The sequence below is a fragment of the Leuciscus leuciscus genome (genome assembly GCF_965113295.1).
Source record: "Leuciscus leuciscus genome assembly, chromosome: 10".
NCBI lineage: Eukaryota > Metazoa > Chordata > Actinopteri > Cypriniformes > Leuciscidae > Leuciscus > Leuciscus leuciscus.
Window position 1 is genome coordinate 7,722,126 of NC_138734.1, and position 10,991 is coordinate 7,733,116.

Consider the following 10,991-nt stretch of genomic DNA (forward strand, 5'->3'; position numbering starts at 1 on the left):
TTCTTTTTGAATATTATTAATAAAAATAATTTATTGATCATTTTTATTCCTATTGCTGTTGTTGACATGTGTAGCTTATTTCTTTAAGGGTTGAAATACAAATAAATAAACTGACAAGGCAAACAAAAAGTTTTTCCCTCTTGAAGAGATAGTTCATCATCATTCACTCAAACACTCATGTTGTTCCAGACCTCAATTACTTTTTTTATTCTGTCAAACACAAAAAAAATACAAATAAAATAATAATATTGAGAAATTAATCCGTTTTTTCCCCTTCATGTAGTAGAAGTCAATGGTAACCAAACCGGTTTGCTTTATCAACATTCTTCCCAATATCTTTATATATATATATATATATAATGACTGAGCATCCTGGATTGAATCCTGTTTGTTTAAACGTGTATTCTCTTCAGAATGCATACATTTATCGAGCCGACTGTGGAACCTTACCCTGGTATTCCAGAGTTCTCACGAGAGCACAAGTTGAGTTTGCTCAGCGAGTTAGATTTAGGTCTGGATTTCCAGGCTAATGGAACCTTGCGTCTACGTGGAATTGTACAGTAAGTGTCGATAGTGTTTTTAAATGTTATGTCAAGTTTTTATATTTTATTAAAGTTTGAAAATGTTAATGCAGGGCTATATAATATAATAATATATTTACATCTACAATCAACCTACACATACTGACTGCACAAAAGTAAAAACTTAGCTATATTCTGAATTGCAACCATGAAATTGACAACACATATGGCAGAACAAACTTAATATTTATTAATATCACAATACACTCTGCAAATACTAGAAAATTATTTCACAATTTGTATAAATAATTAGTGGATGGATCTTACTTTATTCTTGTAATTAAATAAACATTGCCGATTCTACAAAACCAATACATACTGTAAACAAACTAGTGAATATTTGACATTTTATATACAATAGTAAGAAATAACTTCAGGAGTCTTCATAGAATTATAAGAAAGCACAAAATGAAGCATAGGCTGTGCTATAACAAAACAAAACAAAGACATTGCTGAAAAATAAAGTACTATCTGTACATGTGCCTGTGTTTTAGTCGTTACAGGTTTCTGGCATATCGCTCCTTTGTGAGCTGGTGCTGGGGTTTCCTTGGCCGTCGGGTACGTGTCGTGATTCCAGCCTGTGTGGTGATGAGGGTTCGCCGTGAGTTTCCAGATGATCAGGGCAGATATGTTGGTTTCCTACCAGCTGATGATTGAATCTGGACACCATGGTGGAGATGACCTCCTCCTTGTCTGGCCGCTCATACTCCGCACAAAGGTCTGATAGTATGGGTATCTTAAGTACCTCATCCATGTATGGAGCAGGGTCCACAAAAACATGCTCAAATATTAGGTCCTGCAGGTCATCTAGGTACTCTGTGCAATAAAACAAAATGTATTTATAAATGTATATCCTGTTGATGATGTTGCTTGTGCACGACCAGCATTTTCATTGTAATGAAAGGTTCAGCCAGGTTTAGTCTGCAAGTGCACAGACACAATTCAGGAAAATAGCCTATAGTGATGTAAAGTTATTTTAACAGCAGTTCAATTACCTGCACAACATTCCAAGAAATGGGAACACCACATTTTTTGGGGCAAACCGTAGAATGTCACTATGAAATGACTCCAAAGATGAAGTCTGGTGATGTGGACTTAGTTTGGTGATGTCCCTCAAAATCCACGTGTTTGTCATCACTTTCTCCAGCTTGTAGAATGCCTGAGTTCCTATGAGAAATGATACAAAAATTGCATTAATTACAACTAATAACTTTAATTTGAGGTTATTTACACTTCGACTAACAGTCCCTTTTTTACATTTTGTCGTGTTGCATAAAAATAATATTTGTTTACAGTATCATACTGGCAACAAGCCACTTGTTTCTATCTCTGCTTCCCTTTAGATGATGTAGACGAGCAGGAAAGTTTGGATCCTCTGTGTACGTTCCTGACATGGTTCAGAATCGATTTCCATTTTGCCACTCTTTCTGGTCCAGTGGTTGAAGATGATGCAGTCCAGTAAATGTGGTTTTTAATGCTTCTCTGCCAGTTCCGTAATTTTTCATCTTGGAAATGTTTTCAAGTTTCCTCACAATCCCTGTAAATAAAAATATAGACAAGCATTTTACTGCTGAGAATAAAAACAGTGATGTTCACAGTTTGCCACTACTAAATATTTGTGATATGCCTATAAACTGTCACAATTTCTTAATTTTCATATTATACCCACTTATAAATCTATGTTATTGAATAAAACCTTTTTCGATGTGCCACACATCATAAAACTGGTTGATGTTATGTTCTCTGAGGCAGAGTGTGAATTACCCCACCATAATTGGGGGGGGGGGTACTGCTCCTTCACTTCTTCTATGACCATCATGGTCCACTACCATATCAATCCCCACCGTGATCGCCAAGTGCAACATGTGTTGTGCAACACACATACAAGGTCTAAACATGCGACAAACTGATAATCAGTATAGGCTACAGAATATCTCATTGTTATTATATATCCAAAAGAGAACTGTTTTGATCAACTCCCAAAAGTTAGAAGTTAAGTGCACTGAAATACCATTCTAATTACTAGTAAATAGTAATACCTTTACAAGAAGCCTATTGCCTATTTCAGGGTTTTCCTGCCTCAAAATGTGGCGCAGGTGGTAAAATCATAATAATTTATTTTAATAATAAGATAATAAAAATGTGTATTTTTTTGTAGATCATCATATAGCCTAATGTGTTTTCCACAATTTTTTCTGTTGGTGGATATTGGTACCTCTAGGGGGGTCCGGGGGCATGCCCCCCCGGAAGAAAATTTTGTACATTTTAAAGATAAATTCATTAATCTGGTGCACTTTGAGTCGCCCGAATCCACTATTAAAAATAAAAAAATCCACCCGCAAACCGCCTATATTCTTTGATTTAGATATCTGCATCTGATCATCACATTACAATTATTCAAATTCTTAGTGTTAAGCATGATAATCTGGTAACATCACACTGAAGTAGGCTGATTTAAAATGAACATTTATTTAAAATAAAAGTTCTTCTTTTGGCAAAATTACATTTCCTTAATAGCCTAAACAGAGGCTTTACTCCCTTCAAGCTTAAATTGTCAATGTTTCATTACATCACTGTTTGAAAACACTCAGAATCATTTTTTTTACCTTTATAAAGGGCATTTTCCCCTAATTTTATTAAATGTATGCTCCATCTTTCATTTCAAATTCTTAAATTTGATAAATATATTCAATTAAAATAATTAGACACTAGTGTTGCGATTCAGGAGGCAGAGACAGATCCATATGCAACAATGTTTATTGACCAGTTAAGCCAGGCAAAACGAATAAGCCGAATGGCCAGAATCCAGGAACGGGCAGGGGTCGGGGCAGGCGGCAGACGACGGAATGAAGAGACGGGCAGAAGTTCAGGGCAGGCAGCGAGAATCAGAGTCCGGGGAACAGGCTTGGGTCAGAAGTCAGGCTGCAGACAATCGAGGAAACAAGTAAGGCAAGGATAATTCAGGAAAACGCTCAGACATGCAACACAGGGTGAAACAATACTTCGCACAGGACGCTGAGTGAGTGAGTAAGATATAGTATGAGTAATCAGTGATCATTCAGAACAGGTGCAGCGTAATCATAAATGATCCATACTAGGAGAAGTATGCAATGCTCTTAGTATTCTGGAGAGGGCGCTCGAGATTGAGTACAGGGAGAATCACGGAGACTGGATGCCGTAACAACTAGGCTGTTACCAATAAAATTAAATCATTTACATTGAAAAATGATAACTATTAAATTAGATTATTTTAAATATTTTTGAATATACAAATAAGGAATGTTGAAAAGAATGATACTTTATGAAACTAGCGTTTTGTCATTCAACGTTGACACTTGCTTGAGAAGGTGAAGTCGTTCTCTATCTCCTTCTAGCCACGGTGGTTAAAAATGGTACGGTCCACAATAGGGGTGTCTGAAATAGCTTTACATTAAAATGTTCCTACAGTGAAAATAGGAGTTGACTTGTATTGTAACTGTAATTATATTTTTTTCACAATATCAGAAAAATTATCTGACCCCCCCAAAACTGATATTTCTGTCCCCTACTGGGTCTTCATTGGGGGGTATAGTACCCCCCAGTACCCCCTGTAATTCGAACTATGCTCTGAGGTACTTTTGTATTTGTGGGTGGCGGTCAGTTACAATACACTCCAGAGTAACACCACGAGCTTCCAACAGGGCAAGGCTCCTCTGTAATCCTTTTTCCATGTGGTAGCTTCCTCCCACTTCGTTACTCTGAAATAGACAAGAATAGGGAACGAAACAATCATCTTAGACAAACCAGAAGTTTTAAACTTCTCAAAATGTACTTTTTTAAAATACTGATATTTCTTCTCTCCCACCTGAACCAGCTCTGGTGTGTCCACAACGGTGTTGGTCTGAAGGTCCATCAATGTATAGCTTCCAAACTTTGCAGAGTGGCCTTTGAAAGTAATATTACACAAAGCATTATTACCACGAGTGCATTGAATTCAGTTAGATACTACCTATGCATGTTATGCTTCATGATCCGGAAAATACCCGAGCATCCATGCATCCTTCTTATTTACAACTATGTACCTGGTGAGTCAGCCCTCATGTCACCTCCAACGATGACCCTTTCCCTTTCACTCAGGCGATCTAGCGTCTCATTTTGCCATTTTGCTTGAGCACTAAGAAACAAAAACTCGTACTGGTTAACAAATATTAAATACAAAAGTAACAAAATATAATAATAATAAAAATAATACAATTCTGAACCAGGGGTGTTAAACTCAGTTCCAGAAGGATCAACTTTTTTAATGAGCCTTAGAGAGTTGATTAGCTGCCTCAGGTGTGTTTAATAATGATTAGAGGTAAACTCTGCAGTGCTGTGGCCAACAAGGAACTCAGTTTGACACCCCTGTTCTAAAACAAATGCACAGTTTTGAAACTTACGACATGTCTGCTCTGCTGTCTCCGTTAAAGTTGTGTCCGTCTCTGCTGGATCAAATGTATAATCTTGCTCTTCAGGTGCTACTACAGATGATGTGTCCATTAGGGTTTCTTCGTCATCCTCTTCCTCCAGTTCCACACGAGGTCTCTTTGATGGCCACTTTATAGGTGTAGAGGTCCTAAATATTAAACCAGCTGCTGGTGACAAACTGTCAATGTCTGAAACTGTATCTGTCGTCTGGACACCTGTAATATACAAAGTAGTTGTGTGTTACTGTTATGTGACACTTATTGTGTAACAAGACTAGTTATAGGTCCTCTGTATAAGCAGTATCATGTAATACATAAACATACCTGAACTCCTGTAGCGAACATGAAACGTCTTCATTGATGACTGAGTACCAACAGACTTGGTCAGCGGTTTTGCGTCTGTCTGGCAAGCAACATCTCTGGTTTGGCTGCTCTGTTCTGATGTGCTGTCCTTAACAAATCAAGATTCCACTATCAGCGCGATAAAAAAATAACAACATAGCTGGACTCATGGTGCTATCACATGCTATCACAAACTTTATAAGTCTAACATGTTATTATGAACTTGACAAATTCAAAGGCAATTTGGAAAACCAACGCGTAATACATACTTCTAGATGTGTAGCTGGATCACGAACAGTTGGCACTGCTACATCCTTCAGGAGCCATTTTTTTGCAAAACCTGCTTTATACTGAGCCTCATTCAAAAAGCTGTCCGGTGTAAAATGATTCGAGCAGACATAAACGAATTTTGGTAGAGTTGAGGGAGCATTTTCTTCAAAAACAAACTTAATCCACCTCGTCTTCAGCGGTTCAGATTTCGGGAGTAAATAGAGAGAGGCTATGTGGATTATTACATCCAGCCCAACGCTTGGGAGACATTCTCGTCAGTGCAGCGATGGCGGATGTGATGCCCGGAGAAAAATCTGTGGAAGCAGTTTTCCAGGATCTGGAGTGGCCTGAGGATGGAACATTTCAGATATCAAAAACAGTTTTTGTTTTATTTATTTTTTTATAATATTAATGATCAATGTCAGTGGTCACATCAAATTGTTACTTTGGTTTCACTTTATCTAGATCCATTGTTTTATTTAAAAAATGTCAGCGCTGGTCGAGAAAATAATATTATAATGGGGGAAATAATTTTAATATTCTGTAAAAACAAGCCTTATTTTTTTGTGGAAAACAAGATAATACTTTTTAAATAATGTTGGAGAAATAATGATTTACCATTATTCTATAGTATCAAGCGCTATATAAATGAAGGTGATTTGACTATAACAAGAACATTACAATGAACACAAATTTGAAAATCTCACTACAAATAATCCAGAATTTAAGACAAAAGATAATAATCCTACTCTGCTTGTTACACTTCCACACACCTGAAACTGATCGAGTGAATCTCCTCAGCTTCTCCAATCTAGCGTAGTGTACGAACAAACCATGGATGTTGTAACATCTGCTCCAAGCTGGGGCGTTCAGCTGGATCCAGAGCAAGACACTGTCCAATCAAATCCCTGCAGTCTGTACACATTTTAATAAGGAGAGAGCTGGTTAGTCATGACCATGTGACCTGGCATTTTTGAAAACAGCGATGCTCTCGGTGTACGTTGAGCTACAGTATATATAAAAATTCTGACACACTATAACCTTTAACTTTCTGTACAACTCGTTTGCTTTATGTGTGTTTATCAATGTTATCATCATTATTCACTCACGTTTGGATAAGTTGGGGTTCTGAAATGTAACTTCGGCTTGTGTGATTTCCGTTCTATTACGAAAAGGAAGACAAAAGTTCGACAACTCGTACAGCAACACTCCTAGAGACCAGACGTTTGCTGGGACGGCGTGGAATCGAGGTTCTGTAATGACTTCAGGTGGGCAGTATTCCCGAAATCCTGTAAGGAAGACATTTGCACATTGTTGAGCTTTTTTTTTTTAAAGCATCATCAAAAAATTTGTAAGTCACTAGCTTCAGGTTTCCACACTCCCAAAATGCTCACCCCTGTATCTGTTGCTCTCGTAGCCTTCACTACTAAATAGCTGACCGCAGCCAAAGTCTATCAGCTTGAGATCTAGCGTGTCTTTCTCAAACAGGAAATTCTCAGCATGAATGTCATTATGGAAAACACCATGATGGATGCAGTGTAGCACTGCCCGCACAGCCTGTCTCATGACGACCCGTGAGAAGCAGTCACTCCAAGGTTGACGAGTGATTATGTCATACAAGGTCTCGTAGGCCTCCGGATACTCCATAACCAGAGAGAATTCTTTAGGATGTTCAAACCACTCGTACAGTTGTATGACGAAGGGGCTTATGGGTTCTCGCCTCATCATCATCAGCAGCGCCACTTCTGTAACGAGAGGTTCGCGATTCCCAGGCTAGAGAGAAGAAGCAGACAGAAGGTTAGCTGGGTAAAAATCTGAAGAAAACATCATTTTGAAATGTACTATTCTTTGATCTTTTTAGATGCGTTCAAAAGAGCCTTTTCAGCTCAAAGTTATTTGGTGCCTCTAGGCTTATTTGTTGATCACATTTATACCTAATGCTTCCTACGGGTGTATTAACTAAAGTAATCTGCACTTAAACAACTCAATACACATTCAGGTTTTGGCCAACTTACAATATAAAGATAACGATCATTGTCAATCTTGCGTATCCGCTTGATGGCAACCTGCACAAAAAAAAACAAAAAAACAGTTTCAATAACAGTAACAGTTTTCAAGCACCTGGCTTTGTATTAAGTATTAAACCATCTGTAAATTGTTTTAAATGTGTTTTGATGCATGCAAGAGCAAAATGTTTGTACAATTCAGTAAGATTTACCTTTTTGCCATCAAATTTGCGTGTTCCCAGGAAAACCCTGCCAAATACTCCGGATCCAATTAACTTTTCCACGTTATAGAGAGACTCAAAGGACTCTGAAAAACAAACAGAAAAATATGAGACAATTATTAGCTTGCTAGATCCATTGTTTTATTTTAAAAATATCAGTGCTGGTCGAGCAACAGTAAATGTGATCGGACGTGTTAAAAACTTGACTCAGTTATGCATGAAATAGCTAAATCTCTATCTGTAGACTTTGCACTGCCAAGCCTTATTTCAGTCTCACCTGTTGAGCTCTCGTTCACAGGAGAAGCGTCCACGGCACGCCGAGCAGTTCGGCCAGTTGATGTCTCTGTTGGCTCGACAGGTACTTGACCCGGCAGCGGAGGACACAGAAACCCTTCGAAGCTGTTGGACCTGGACAAACCCTTGTCGCTTGGGCTCTCCGATCCATCGCCACTCCAGCTCCCCTCGACGCTGTCCGAGCCTCGGCTGCTCAGACTCAACAACTCTCTACTTCCTCTCTCGACATGGGCCTCAGGGGGGGGTGAGGACCAGGGTGAGGACCAAGCTGAGGATGGCGTGATGCCCGGAGAGGAATCTGTGGAAACAGTTCTCCGGGATCCAGAGCGACCTGAGGATGGAACATTTCAGATATCAAAAACTGTTTTTATTATTTTTTTATTTTTATTATATTAATTATCAATGTCAGTGGTCACATCAAATTGTTACTTTGGTTTCACTTTATTTTGGTCCCTTTAAAACATTCTATAAGTCTATCAGTAACATTGCACCTACATGTCTACTAACTCTCATTAGAGTATTAGTAGAGTATTAGTAGACTTATAGTTAGTAGAGTGTCTGTTGCTAGATCCATTGTTTTATTTAAAAAATGTCAGCGCTGGTCGAGAAAATTATTTTATAATGGGGGAAATCATTTTAATATTCTGTAAAAACAAGCCTTATTTTGAGTGGAAAACAAGATAATACTGTTTAAAATAATGATGGAGAAATAATGATTTACCATGATTTGGCTTGACGCCGGAGTGATCTGGAGAAGGTGACGATGATGGTTCAGAAACAGGATCTGCTGGAGGAATAAAAGGCTCCACAACATTTCTGCTGAAAAAACCCCTCCAGCGCTTACGGAAACGACCAGGTTTCTTCATTCGTTCTGGAGCTTTTTCTGAAATGAAGAAAAAACAAATGAAAACAACTATTAAACCCATCTCTGACGTCAAATTAAGCAATGACATAATGATATAACTTACATTTTACTATTCAAATCTTATCTGTAAAGTTACAAATCTAAAGTAATGGGAATTGTTCACGCTATCCACCTGACTTCTGCTTAATGCCTGCATAAATGTCCCAACATATTATTTCACAATATTAATAGTAATTTTATTTCACTATTATCACGATTACGAGGTGATTCCGATTCAACGCTAAAGTTATTTTTCTTATTTTATCTGATCTTTAATTAAAAAGAAAACATACATTTCCAGGCTTCATTTGGCCAACTCTGGCACATGTGGCTCAGTTCTTGTAATGGTAAAGATCATATGGGCCATATCTAAATATAGATATATTTTATTAAACACATTTATTAAATGCATAGCAATGTCTTATTTATGACATAACTGACTCTGTAATACTCGGCACGACAGCCATTTTGACAATTTTGCATGTTTTTGACAATTCAAGAGCAATAAGTGGTGAAATTGAATTCTTTTCTGGATCGTATGCTGTCTGTGAAGCGGCTTTCTGTGCGTGTGTTTCTGGTGTGTGTCAGACAGCCATCGAGCTCATGCCTTATTGAGAACGTTTTGCTAACATTCCCATTCAATTAAGAAAACATTATTTCTAAATGTTCCCTGAACGTTCAAAACGTCCAGTTTTTTCAACGTTTCAAAAATGTTTTATCTTGGTTAAAGGAACATTCTATTTTATAATTTGTCATTATGGGAACGTTACTTTTGAATGTTCTCGGAATGTTCCGAAAATGTCAGATGAATGTTGGAAAAAATTGGTTTCACTTTATTTTGGTCCCTTTAAGACATTCTATAAGTCTATAGGGGAATTATCACCCTACGTCACACGGCGTCACGCAGGTTCTACTGCGCATGTCGGGACCAAAAGTGGTCAAAAAAATATGCGGAGAACATTACGAAAATTAAATATGAAATGTTTTAAATCGAGCTATTAGTATTATTCTTATCCGTATCCGTGTAAGGATCAGCTGTTAAACGGGTCTTTCTGCAACCACGATGCGCACGCATCCCGGATGTTTACAAACCTATAATTGGTCTATAAGTAACACTGCACATGTCTACTAACTCTCATTAGAGTATTAGTAGAGTATTAGTTGACCGTTAGGGTTAGAATAAGTTGACATGTAGTTGAAAAGTTACTTATAGTTAGTAGAGTGTCTGTTGCTAGATCCATTGTTTTATTTAAAAAATGTCAGCGCTGGTCGAGAAAATAATATTATAATGGGGGAAATAATTTTAATATTCTGTAAAAACAAGCCTTATTTTGAGTGGAAAACAAGATAATACTGTTTAAAATAATGTTGGAGAAATAATGATTTACCATTATTTGGCTTGACGCCGGAGTGATCTGGAGAAGGTGACGATGGTTCTGGAATAAAACGCTCCACAACAGTCACAGCACTACCGGAACAGCAGCTGAAAAGTCCCTTCGTAGCCTTCCAGATCCTGAGGCTAAGACGTTCTGGAGCTTTTTCTGAAATGAAGAAAAAACTAATGAAAACAACTATTAGACCCATCTCTGACATCAAATTAAGCAATGACATAATGATATAACTTACATTTTACTATTCAAATCTTAATAGTAAAATGCTCCTCCCAACAGACATTCAGTTGTCTACAAGTAAAATTGCACCTACATGTCTACTAACTCTCATTAGAGTATTACAGGGTACCTGCACAATTTTTAAAGTCAAATTTGAGGCTTTTTAAGACCTTTTTAAGACCTGAAGAAATCAAAATGAATACCGTACATTAGGGGTGCGCAATATTGACAAAAATATGTCTCGATATTTTCAACGTTTTGTCGATAATAATTAGATGATATTTTTAAATTATTTAATGATTTACTGTACAGTTTTTT

General features: G+C 37.5%; 1 protein-coding gene and 1 long non-coding RNA gene across 2 annotated transcripts; both read right to left on the reverse strand.

Annotated features, from left to right (window-relative positions):
- Positions 1-2,947: 2,947 nt before the first annotated feature.
- On the reverse strand, positions 2,948-7,196 carry LOC309508490 (uncharacterized protein). The gene is made up of 9 exons (XM_082183139.1): positions 7,033-7,196; positions 6,748-6,927; positions 6,412-6,553; positions 5,638-5,985; positions 5,000-5,477; positions 4,643-4,734; positions 4,426-4,505; positions 4,197-4,318; positions 2,948-3,503 (listed from the first exon to the last, which is right to left on the reverse strand). The coding sequence occupies exons 5-9, from the start codon at positions 5,002-5,004 to the stop codon at positions 3,467-3,469; spliced, it is 336 nt and encodes a 111-aa protein (XP_082039265.1). The 5' UTR covers positions 5,005-5,477; positions 5,638-5,985; positions 6,412-6,553; positions 6,748-6,927; positions 7,033-7,196; the 3' UTR covers positions 2,948-3,466.
- A 1,164-nt stretch (positions 7,197-8,360) lies between these two features.
- LOC309507169 lies at positions 8,361-10,635 on the reverse strand. Its single transcript, XR_014209065.1, has 3 exons — positions 10,452-10,635; positions 8,881-9,042; positions 8,361-8,490 (listed from the first exon to the last, which is right to left on the reverse strand). It is a non-coding gene; the product is annotated as an uncharacterized lncRNA (long non-coding RNA).
- Between the last annotated feature and the right edge of the window lie 356 nt (positions 10,636-10,991).

What these genes read in the sequence shown, in the direction of transcription:
- LOC309508490 (XM_082183139.1), bottom strand. An exon ending in CATGAGGGCTGACTCACCAG is followed by an intron (nt 4,506 to 4,642) that starts GTACATAGTTGT and finishes TTACTTTCAAAG; the next exon opens with GCCACTCTGCAAAGTTTGGA. An exon ending in CGCCACCCACAAATACAAAA is followed by an intron (nt 3,504 to 4,196) that starts GTACCTCAGAGC and finishes GATTGTCTGCAG; the next exon opens with CCTGACTTCTGACCCAAGCC.